Here is a 12,860-nt window from a genome sequence, read left to right as displayed (position 1 = left end):
CCTGGCTGAAGTCGGACGCTTAACCGACTGCGCCACCCAGGCGCCCCGAAAGTTCTGCATTTCTAATATGCCTTCAGATGATGCTGATACTCTGATTCACAGAGGACACTTTGAATAGCAAAGTTTTTTTTTTTTTAAGTTTATTTATTTTGAAAGAGAGAGAGAGAGAGAGAGAGAGAGAGAGAGAGAGAGAGAGAGAGAGAAAGCACACAACCACAGGGGAAGGGCAGACAGAGAGAAAAATTCCCAAGCAGACTCTGCATAGTTAGCACAGAGACTGACTTAGGGCTCAATCTCACGTACAGTGAGATCATGACCTGAGCTGAAATCAAGAGTAGGACACTTAACTGACTGCCACCCAGGCATCCTAATAGCAAGGTTTTAAAGGAGAGCATTATTGGCTTTCCCAAATTGTGAACTGCCTATTATATTCCACACTGCTGATGTTGACTGGAAACTTGACAGTTATGTATATACATATGTGTATGCACACACACACACACACACACACACACACACGTGAAATGACATTCTAAAAGCTATACTAATCATGATCTTTAACAAATATCACAAATAGTATAATATGCATTACTTGGCTAAAATGGAAAAATCCAGAATGTTACTAATCAGAAATGATAAATGGTATCTGTATTTTCCAATAAATTATTTATACTTTGCACTTCTGTCATAGTTGAAAATTATATTAATAGTGCAATTTCTAACATATGAGCTATTAACTTTTTAATGACATTTGTAAAACATTAATCAAATTTATGAGGTTTTCTCCTAAATTATGACACTCTCATGTCACTTTGTATTCCAAATTCATTAAGCACATTTAGTTTAATTGCCTGAAAAAAGAGATGCTGAAGGCATTTTTATTTTTCTTTAATTTTGCCACTGACAGTAACTTATATTTTATCCTTTTATTATCCCACAGACAGAGACACAAATATGTTTCCTTTCTTTCATAAAAGGAGAAGTCAGATGATGGTCAAATGCATTGTTCAAAGAGCCTAATACTGAAAATGCTTTTTGTACTGGTTTAAAATCAATTAAATCTATTTAGTTTTAAAAATTAAAGCAAATAGAGATAGAAGCATTTAATTATACTACCATTTTTCCTAAATTGTGTTTCTTGAGCTATATTCTCTCATTTTTTTCTTATTAATTTTTAAAACGAAGCTTTTATATATTCTTATTAACACTTACATTGTACAATATATGATCCCAAGTAATCACATCAAAATATTGTGCTAACCTTCCAAGATGTGGCTGTGACTACTTTCAGGTGACATCTTGTCAAAAGATGTTTCCTCGCCTTTCTTGTCTGAATCATTCACAGAATCATCGGACTGGCTCCCAGGGTGACTCTTAAATTTTGGTGAAAAACTTCTCTCAATTTCCACTTCCTGTTAGAAGACATTAAAGGGATACATGTTAAAAGCTATCAGTGGGAAACAGATGTGGTTTTCAGGGGGTTTAGAAGGCAATGATGAGAGAGGAGGGGGTGTTCCTATGAGTGATGTTTTCTAATATGCTCCGGGTAAAATTTTGATAACTTAGCCAAGAACTGCAAACATATATCTGACACATAGTTTACTTTCCTGCCACTAGTTCCACTTCTGAATTAGCTTTCCTTTCATGTGGCTTTTTTTTTCTCTCATAAAAGACAGAAAGTGGAAATAAGGGTCACAATACAATGTAATATATGTTAATAGATGCAACTTCCTAAGACATGAGAAATGTCCATGAGGGACTTCAAAAAAAATAGCAAAATATTGACATTATATGCTTAAGACAGAAGGAAATGAGTTCTTTTTAATGTCATGCTCACCCTGTAATGATAATCTTAGTAATTACAGAGCTCCCAAATTACCAACCCATTTAGCCACCATATAGTAAGTACAGTTTGGCAATTCATAAAGATTGTGAAATTACTTCTTTGAGATAGTAATTTAACATCAAAGAGAGAAACATTTCACAAAGGAAAAAGGATAAAGTGTATTTCAAATACAGGAAGCTAGTGTTCCTTATTTTATGGATTAAGTAATATAATATAAAACCAAGTCAATCAGACCATTTTGCATAAAAAATGGTAAAAAAGCTAATAAATGATCTAAGACAGCTCAAGAAGCAAAAGTATATATATATATATATATATATATATATATATATATACACACACACATATATATATATACACATATATATATATTAAAAAATCAAGTAATATACTGAAAATTGTCTCAATATCTACTCATAAGTTTTATATTTTTGTATATGAAGTTATATATTTCTTTTTAAATTTTAACATTTATTCATTTTTTGAGAGTGAATGAGACAATGTGAGTTGGGGAGGGGCAGAGAGAGTGGGAGACAGAATCAGAAGCAGGCTCTAGGTTCTGAGCTGTCAGCACAGAGCCCAATGAGGGGCTTGAACTCAACGGACCGGACTGCGAGATCATGACCTGAGCTGATGTCAGATGCTTAACTGACTGAGCCACCCAGGTGCCCCTGAAGTTATATTTTCTAAACAGCAGCAATTCAAATAATGATGTGCTGAATTGCTCTTCAATTTTTTTACTTTTAAAATACACTGAAAGAATAAGTTTGAGAAACAGCTAAAAACTCTAGAACATTTCTTAGAGTAGATACATTTTCTCTGTCTATGATATGAATGAAAAGGCAAGGGTTTTGGAAAGAACCTCTTAGCATGCTTATGTTTTTTCATTTTCATACCCACTTACATATATATTATCAAATCAAATATATATATCAATGTATAATTAGACAATAGTGGTATGCATTTAATCATCTCATCTTCAAATACCTCCCAAATATATGATGCATACTATCTTCATTACTGTGAACCTAAACTGGAACTAAAAACATTCACAGGAGAAAAACAGGGAAAAAGGAGTTTCCTTTATTTCAGGGCATTGCCCTTAACATTTGTGCTTTCAACTATTATAAAAAACCCAAAGGTTCATAACTGTAGTGATGTTTATGCTGTTGAAACACAATTGCAGACATGCATGGCATGAGTATGAGCTCTAAGCTTAGCTAGTGAACATGCAGAGTCCTCACCTAGTTCATTCTGGTATCCTCTCCTGCTGTCATGTAAAGTGATTGCTAAGAAATGGTTACAGTATCCATCTGCTTTTGTTTTAGCCATTTAACCCAACTCCTAGCATTAGCAAAAATAAGATAAATAAAGAGAAAATGAAGATGCCTAAAAGTAGTGACTCCTGTTCAGAAAATTTTTGTTTTGACCAAAGATGGAATGCTAAATATAGTCCATGGACTCGATTGATGACATGAAAAGATCACCTTTCTGTTTCATACAGAAATATATAATTTGATGAAGTGGTTGAAGCAAATATCTCAGCCAGTGATGACACTAACTTCTGCTATATTGGTATTCTCAACTTCAAATTCACAAACACCAAGGGTGCATCATATACTGAGGTGGTAAAAGACACCAGAGCCAGTCAACACATGAATGCAGTAGACCTGTTCCTAAGCTTCGACCTTCAAATCCAAGTGATTCTGTGGCAAGTTCCTTAGAATAAGTTCCTTATGTCAAGTGGTAAGGAGGGGTCTGTGTAGGGACATAAAAGATCTTCTTAGACGAGGTTGAATTGAGCTGTCTCTAATCACAGCAGTGATCTGCTTTAATCTCTTTTAATCTGTTTTATGCACTGTTTCCACAAAGGATTTACTTTGAGTAAAAATCTACAGGCTTAAACAAATACAAAAAAAAACATCCTTTTAGAGTTAAAATATGTAGCAGTTAATGATGGAAAACTTATATTTAAGCCTCCCCTTCACTGTTTATTAAGCTGTGTGGCCTTGTTCTTGTTACTTGATGTATCTAAGTTTTCTCATATGTTATGAAAAGAGTTTAGTCACTAAATATCTAACATTGTAGCTTCGAGCCTAGTGAGGGAGACAAAGAGTAATACAGCACATAAATCAATGTAAATATGCAACTACACACAGGTCAGAAAAGAAAGACATATAAACGTTGAGTGCCTCAAATGGGGGAACCAAACTACTGAGCAAGGTCTTACAAAACTCCCCTGGAGAAAAGATCTTCAGCTGATATTTGAAGGAGAAATGGGGCTTAATTGAATGAAGAACTTTTCAGGTGGAGAGAACAACATATGCAAATGCTCTACATTGGGAGGTAGTTCAGTGGATAGAAATGGGGCTGAAGCATGGTTCCTGAAAGAGAACAAGATGCTGGATGACTTGTAGGGGTAGGTAGAGGCTAGAATATGAAGTATCTGGAGGGCCATATTAACTATTGTGGTCTTAGTCAAATAGGGAATTACTGAAAAATTTTACACAAGTGTGTAAGTATATGTATGTGTATACGTGTGTGCATATGCACACATGACATAATCAAGCCTGCAGTGTGAAAATCTCAATCTACCTCTGGAGCAGTTTTTCTCAACACTGGCATCATTGATATTTTGAACCAAATAATTCTTTGTTATGGGGGCCTATTCTATGCATTGTAGGATGTTTAACAGCATTCCTTGTTTCTACCCACTAGATGCTAATAGCACTGCCCCCCATACTCATGACAATCAAAAGTGTGTTCAGATATTGCCAAATCTTGTGCAGAGAGCAAAGTCACCCCTGGTTGAGAGCACACTGTTCTAGAGTAGGCTAGACTGAAGGAAGGTCAAACTATACATGGGAAAATCAGTGAGAAGCCTATAATAGTGTTGTAAGCAAGCAGTGCCCATCCTGGTCAGAGTGGTGATGGAAATAGAAAGGAGTGAACTAAGTTTAAGGCCCTGATGCAAAACTGACAAGTCAGGTAATGGACTGAATCTAAGGCGAGAGAAAGAGAGAGAGAGAGAGAGAGCGCGAATATTTAATTTTTCCTTCTGACAAATACATGAAAGGGATTGCAGTACCATTAAACAATGTCAGAGCACCCGAAAGGCTGGGTTGGGATAAAAGACAGATCGTGATTTGGGCATCTACATGTCCAAAAGTCATCTGGATAAGTAGCCTTGAAGCTTAGAGGAGAAGTCTTAACTGAACAAGCAAGTTGTGAGTCACCTGTCTTTTAGTGGTAATTGAAACACAAACAATGGATGTGAATAAACTTGCTTCAATTGTGATAAGAAACAAATCCAGAACCAAGCTCTGAAAAGTTCTGACACTTAATTTTGCGGTAGAGGAGCAGAAGCAGACAAGAAGAAAGAAAAAAAATCAGAAGGAAAGGATATCTGTAACAATATTGAACTCTTACTGAGTATAAATTAGGTAAGGACTTAAATATGTCCTTTGAGTTTAACAACATGGATATAAACTGTTGAGCAAAATGGTTTTGGTGGAAGTGAAAAGGTTGGAAGGCAGATTGTAGTGGTGAGGAATTGACTGGGAGACAGTGAGTGCACATAACTTCTTGAATAATTTAGTGTTAAAGTGGAGGCAAGAAATAGAGCAATAACTTCAAAGACATATTTTGTGTAGTTTAGTTTCAAAGGGAGAGACTGCATATGCTGAAAAGCCAACTGGAAGGATTTAGTGAGATGGAGAGGTTGGCTTTACAGAAGAGAGACAGAAAAATAATGATGTAAAATTCCTAAGAGGGGAAAGAAGATGGAACACAAAGCATAGATAGAAACATAACCCAAAGATAGAGAACATAAGGCATTCCTGTTGTCACTGAGGTGAAGGAAGGTGACATTAATATAGATATTGACAAGCTGTATGCTTGGCAGCTTCAAGATAAGTACATTCCAGTCTGATAAGATGTAAGAACTGAGGAAAGTGGGAGGGGTACTTGAAAGGAATTAAGAAAGTTTAATTTCATTGCTGTGGGGAATGGGGAAGTGAGATGAGCAGAGATGGCCACGGTTTAATGCAGCACTGGGAATCCATTTGGGGTTGGTGATGCAAAAGTTACAGGGCTACCTATAGACCTGTGGAGTGACTTTGTTTGAAAATCCTCCACAGTTCTACTTCCGGCAATGAGAAAGTAGAGAACTGACTTCAGCCAGGTACAGGTTTTGTGGGGAAAAAATAAAATGTGTGTTGCAGGGTAGGCTAAGGGGCATATGGGAGGGCAGAAACAAGACAATGTAGGTTACTGTTAAGACAATTCAGAGAATGACTGGGAATGATACACCAGGGAATGTAAGATGGATTAAAAGGGAAGAAAGTAAAGTGTGTGGATTGGAAGACAGATAAAGGATCAATAGACTAGAATCTTGGTGAATTTAAAGATTGCTTATACTGTGAATACTTGGCAAAGCAAACTGGAAAGAGAGGAGAGTGAGATGTTTGTTTTAGTGATTTGAGAAGTAGAACAATTGCAATTACTGTGACCACTGAAATGGAAGCAGAGAGGGTAGAGGAGAAAATCAGGAAATAGGAGAGAACCTAAAAACTGAGAGGCTATGATGGTGTCTCAGGATAATGGCAGAAAAAGACTATGTGTCCACTCTTCTGGTAAACAAGTGAAACTTAACTGAAGTTTAACAAGTAACAGTGATGAAGGGGGAAAAGGGAGAACACCTGACTGGCCTGAGTCTCAAATCAGCTGAGTTTTTAACCGGAGAATGGGAAAGAAATGGTTAGAAAGGACAATGGCCTCAATTTACATGAGGAGGATTCAGGGATAGTGGTGTTTTCCGAGGATAGCCATGTTTCTTTTAAGGCAAGAAGAAGAATTTTGAAGAAGAATTTGAGGGTACAGAGGAGATTGCTGACTGTGGAGAAGGAATGCCAGAAGCACTGATGGAATCTCTGTCTTCAATAATATCTAAACCAATAAAATCTCTCAAAGTCTATAATCTTTTCTAGCTTTAAGACACTTTGGAACCAGGGAAATACGGAAAACTCAAGCTTAAAAGAAAATGAGATTATTCTTCTTTGTTATTTATGTACACTACTTTCTTTAATATAATGTGTAATTATAATCTTAGAAGATCTATATATTTTTTATAATTAGAGAATTTGAAAATGCCAACCTTTACTCACAAGCTAACGTTTACTTCACAAGAGATCATGGAGCTATGTAGGATCATCTAAAGTGTTCAGAACATCCTACCAGGTATTTCAAAAGAAAGTGGTTTGCCTTACCTTATATATTTTTTTCTCTTAGTATGGATCCATGAGTGAAGAGGTCATTGAAGAGGAGGGGGGAGTAAATGATGAGCATGGATTAATAAAATGAAAATGTTTGGACTTGCCTTTATTTAAAATGCTGAGCTAACTCATGTAAATTCCCAGACTCAGTGGGTTCTTGTCTTTAGAGAAATAAAAATGTTGAAATAGGCAAACATAGGAAGTTTTAAGCCGAAATAAAGAGAAGGGCAGAAATAAAGGGTAATTGCCAAAATACAAGATATAGGAAAAGAGATCTCATAATGAATTCTGCTGTATTGAGAGAAAAGGACCCCAATCATGGCTTGAACAATTCATGAATAAACAATCTTCTTGTTCACTCATGCCTTTTGAGTGTTATATTCCCTTCTTCCCAGCTCCTTTCCTTGAAGACTTTACTTCCCCACTCTTTGTACTAAACACATCCTTTGCTTCATAAGCCAACTCAGTGAAGCCTCCTCTATTAAGCTCTTTCAGCCATTTCATTCTATACTAATCTTTCATTCATTCAAAATATTTTTAACACTGAATATGTCTCAACCACTGTTCTGGGTACTGTGAATACAAATTAAGGTGCAGGTTGGGTCCTCAAAAGGCTCATCATCTGGTGGTAGAGAAAGATACACCAATTGAGCCATACAGTACACAAATGAGTGTCTAATAATAAGGAAACATAGGCATCCTGGACATAAAGAAAGAAGATTTCTGGAGGGTATGGTCAGACAAAGCTTCCTGAATCAGAGTTGAATCATGGGCTGGAGTTGAACTCCATCCTCTAGGTAACAGGAAACCTTGAAAGTGATGACAAGATTAGATTTATACTTTAGATGGATATATTTGTCAGCTATATGAACAATATATACTAATGAGATAAGATGGCAACATCGTACAGAGTGAATGTAGTAAGGAGTTTATTAAAATTTCCAACTGACAGAACAAGCCTACAATAGAATATTGATAAAGGGCGTAGAGAGAGAGAAAGCACAGTAAAAACGTATGTGGGCATAAAATTAGTAATTTTTAGGATACACTAATTTGTAGGAGGAGTGGAAGAACTCCAGCATAACTCACAAATATTCTAATTTGATGGCTCTATGAAGTTAATAAAATAAGATGAATCTCTTCCCCAAACCAATCAGTGCCTCCCAGAGGCAAAGGCTAATTTCAGGCTCCCTTCTGGACTCATCACAAGGAGCAAGGTGATCTAGGAGGGATCTGGGACATCAAACACACCACACCCTCAGTTTGGAGGTAATACTACTCTGGATGGAAGCCACAGGGAGCATCTCACAAACATATAGTCCTCTGTTCCTCCCAATATACATTTCCCACAGAAAGTGAAACTGAATTTTTCCACAGAAATATTGATAAAGAACAACAGAGTTATCTCAGTTTAAAAATGATGCCAGGGTTTCATTGTTGAAGGTCTGGTAGTGAATGAAGTTTTTGACATGTTAAATATGAGTTTTACATGAGACATCCAGATGAAGATACCCAGGAGGAAGTTATATTTTTCAAAAGAGAGGTCTGTGCTGGAATGAAAGATTTAGGACTCATTAGCAAGAAGGTGATAGTTGCAATAGTAGGAGTCTATTATATTGTCCAATTAAAGTATGTAAAATAAGTGCAGATAGCTGAGAAAAGAAGCTCAGTGGCACTGAAGGGACAGGCAAAGGAAGAACATCTGAGGAGACAATGGGTGAGGAACAGTCAGAGAAGCAGGGCCACTCCTAGCCCACATGGTGCCTCTGTGTGAATTAGTAAAGAGATGTCTCTTCCTCAAGACACTTTACTTCGTCAGAAAATTGTCACACTATACTGATTTTGTTAGACAGGAATATGTTACTGCCACCTGCTGGGGAACTGTTCTAATAGATATGCCACTGTACCTTATTTTTGATACGCACCTCTTTCCTTTAGATGTGTGACCCTGAGTAGCTTACAATCTGTACAACTACATATGTATACTCTTCAAGGAAAAGTAAAAGCCATTAATGTCATGGATGTAGGACATTTCAAGTACAGCAGAGTGTTTAGAGAAAAATAACCAATGAAAAATATTCTCTGGTTTGGGCAATTACCTAGATGTCCTTCAATTACCATAGAAAGAAAACTATATAAGGTAGTTGGTTTAGGAAAGACTGATAATGAACAGAGACAATGACATAAATTCCTATCTTAATCCTGAAGAATTTGAATAATAATAATAATAATAATAATAATAATAATGGCAAAATAACAACAGCTAGAGAGTATTGGACACTCATTACATATTAGGCACTGTTTTAAGCACTTTGCATATATTTCATGCATGTAATCATCATTTCAACTCTATGAAAAGGTCCTATTATACCCATTTTAAAGATGATGAAGCTCAGGCTCATAGGAGGGGATGGACAAGGGCACAGAAGGTGAGGGTAATATGGAGATGTGTAGGGAGTGGAAAGGAGATCACTGCTTTGAGCCTTAATTGTCTTTCTCATCTCTGAAGAAAGCTCATGATGAGTTATGTGAGGAAAAGCAAAGGGTAGTTTTCTCATAAGACCAAATTTTGGATTCAGAAGGGCAGAGTTCAATGTGAAGCTCTTCCATTTAATAATAAAGTTACCTTGGCCATCTCTTAACATCCTGAACCTCAGATTCCTTGTCAGAAAAATGAAGACAACTACTGTCTACCCTAGTTTTATAGTACTTTTACAGGGATTGCTGTAAAGCAACAAGAGTAATCCTCACCCACATGCTCATGTGCAAAGTCACTTTCCACTCTCTTGTCAAGAAGTAGTCTATTTCTCTACTTCTTTGAGTCATGATGGTCCTTGTGGTGACTTTCCCCAGTGAATACAGCAGGTATGCTTACAACAGACTACCATGGAGTAAAAGCCATGGAGAATGGGATGAGATGGGATGGGATGGGATGGGATGGGATGGGATGGGATGAGATGAGATGAGATGAGATGAGATGAGATGAGATGAGATGAGGAGAGGAGAGGAGAGGGGAGGGGAGGGGAGGGGAGGGGAGAGGGGGCAACACATGCAGATATGCAAATAAAGAATCCCTGCACCAGCTTTCAGCCAAGTCTCTTGGACTGCTCCCTTTCAGAAATCATGACTATGTTTTGAAAAGCTCAAACCACATGGAGAGATCATTTATGGGTGCTCCATTCTATAGCCCCAACTGATTTCCCGGGTCAAAGGAGCATCAACTACCTGTAGCATGAGTAAGCCATCTTGGCTGTTCATTACTGTAGAGCCTGCAGGTAACTATGGCCCTAGCCCACATTAGATGGAAACTTCACGAAAGGTTCCCAGTAAGAACTGCCCAGTTGAGTCAAGTCAACTCACACAAACAGGAGAAATAAAATAGATTCTACGAGGTCACCAAATTTTGGGAGTGGTTTGATATATATATTTCCAGAAAATATTATCCTCACACACTGTATATCCTATTTTTCAGCCTCTCTGGCCCTTAGTTTTCTACTCAGACATAAGAAAACTGGAGAAAAAAATATTCCTTGAAGAAATCATAAAGCCTAGCATTTCTTGAATGTTACTTTGTGGCAAGTGCTCTGCTTTACACACATCCTTTTAATTTAATACTTCTAACAATGCCATGAGGAAGTACCTCTACTTTATAGTGAAGACACTATAAACCTCTATAAGGTTAGAGGGCTTAGTGACTTGCCCAACGCCACACAGTAGGAAATGATAAACCTAGGTCTCAGATGCTGGCCTGACTCTAAGTTGATATTTTTCATTGCCACATCAACCTGTCTTCCTAGTGTCTGACTGATTGACTGATTGATTGATTGATTGTAGTTTGTCCTGGAAACTGAAATAATATGGGTTAGAACTGGATGACAGGTGAAATATAAACTCCCTAACAGCTATAAGTGTGTCTTCTTCCTCCTCATATCTCTCAGCATTATGCTTTATACAGAGTGGGCATTTAAGAAACATTGAGGTGAATTTTCAAAATCTCATGACATTTTACATTTGCATAGCACCAAGGAATGGAAGCAAAAGAAACAGGAAAAAACAATAATTAGATGGGGAGATCCTAATGATCAACATGATTACACTCCAGGCACATGTCACCTAACAAGGGACAAATGAAACCACGTGGTTTTGTATCATTGTAACCACAGTTGATAAAGAATTCTAATGTTGGGTTTATCAGCTGGGTCACTGGACTGCCTGATTTCCCAGTAACTTCTCAATAACTTGGCATTTAGAACCTTTTAACATGGTTCCACCAGGTCCCACAGGTGTGCTGGACCATCCCTCTGTGGCTGTTCTCAAACAGCATCTGGTGTTTCCTGAATCATCCCTGCACTTCCTGCTCCTCCTGTGTTCATATGTGTTTGTCTAAAGAGCACTCTCCAATGACCACACTTGCCATATTTTTCTATAGAAACTGCAACTGTCTTCACATGAGGTTCAAGGGCCACTTTCTTTAGGAAGCTTTCCCCTAATGCCACAGCTAAAAGTAGTCAATCCCTCCCATGACAGAACTCCTCAAGCATTTGCAGTCTCCTTAGTGCCTTTTTCCATTCTGCTTTGTATGCTAGTCATTTCTGACACATCTTGGTTTTCCCATCACACTGTTAGCTCATTAAGGACATGCTTTATTCATCTTTATAGCCCACATGGTATCTAATACATTGCTCTCCTTGAACATTGCAGATACTTACTAAATGTTTGTTGAATGGACTCAAATAACTTGGATTTTATGGTCACATAAAGCATTCAGAAGAAAATACAATCTAAACATGTACAAAGATGGTGACGACATGTCTCATAGAGCGAAAGGGGCATACAAAAAGAAAACAGGCTAACTCCCTTGGGTAGAGAGAGAAAACAAAATTCATACTCTATGGATAACAAACCAAAACTTTACTGCCAATACTTTTAAATATTCCTAGATAGAACTCAGCCCCTAAAATGTACATTAATTTTGCCATAATTTTTAAAACTTTAAATAATTACAAAAAATCCACGATACATAAGAGAAATAATGGAAGTACTAAAATTATTGTCTATAAGCAATAAAATATGCATTTTTCTAAAGTATTATAAAACAATTCCCTTTTTTTTTGTTTGAGAGAGAGTGCACAAGCAGGGGAGAGGGGCAGAGGGAGAGAGAGAGAAAGAGAGAAAGGGAGAGAGAGAGAAAGAGAAAAAGAGAGAGAGAGAGAGAGAGAGAGAGAGAGAGAATCTTAAGCAGGCTCCACTCTTAGCACAGAGCCTGATGTGGGGCTTGATCTCACAACCCTAGGATCATGACCTAAGTCAAAATTAAGAGTCAGATGCTCAACTAACTAAGGCACCCAGGCACCCCAACAATTCCTTTTTAAAAAAAATGGTTCATCAGTTCTCATGATATTTCTATTACTCCTTCCAGGATGTGTTTAAATATTAAATAAAAAATATATAGAAGCTATCAGGTAAGAGAATGCATCAATAAGTTTTATGATTTTTCAAATTGCTTTTATCAGTCCTTATTGACTGTATGGCCATAAAATCAACACTATACGTATCACTCCTATAGGCACTTTCTTCCCAAGTAGTTCTACAATTTCCTGTTCTACTCCTGTGCACTCAGCATAGCCAGCCCCGTTAATTAATTCATTTCACTTACAATTGTAAGTAGCTGAATTGTGTGTCCCTCCCTAAATTTATAATTGAAGCTCTAATACCAGATACCTCAGAATGTGACTGGATTT

At 37.2% G+C, this 12,860-nt stretch overlaps 1 protein-coding gene across 2 annotated transcripts in view; it reads right to left on the bottom strand.

Annotated features, from left to right (window-relative positions):
• Nucleotides 1-12,860, bottom strand: part of XIRP2 (xin actin binding repeat containing 2) — a 693,081-nt gene that overhangs the window by 101,267 nt on the left and 578,954 nt on the right. For both annotated transcript variants that reach the window (XM_045033894.1, XM_045033895.1), the window contains one exon: nucleotides 1,262-1,412. In XM_045033894.1, coding sequence (XP_044889829.1) covers nucleotides 1,262-1,412 — 151 coding nt within the window. The remainder of the gene's footprint in view (nucleotides 1-1,261; nucleotides 1,413-12,860) is intronic.

This window comes from Felis catus, chromosome C1 (genome assembly GCF_018350175.1).
Source record: "Felis catus isolate Fca126 chromosome C1, F.catus_Fca126_mat1.0, whole genome shotgun sequence".
NCBI classification, from domain to species: domain Eukaryota; kingdom Metazoa; phylum Chordata; class Mammalia; order Carnivora; family Felidae; genus Felis; species Felis catus.
This window is presented reverse-complemented; position numbering and strand designations above follow the sequence as displayed.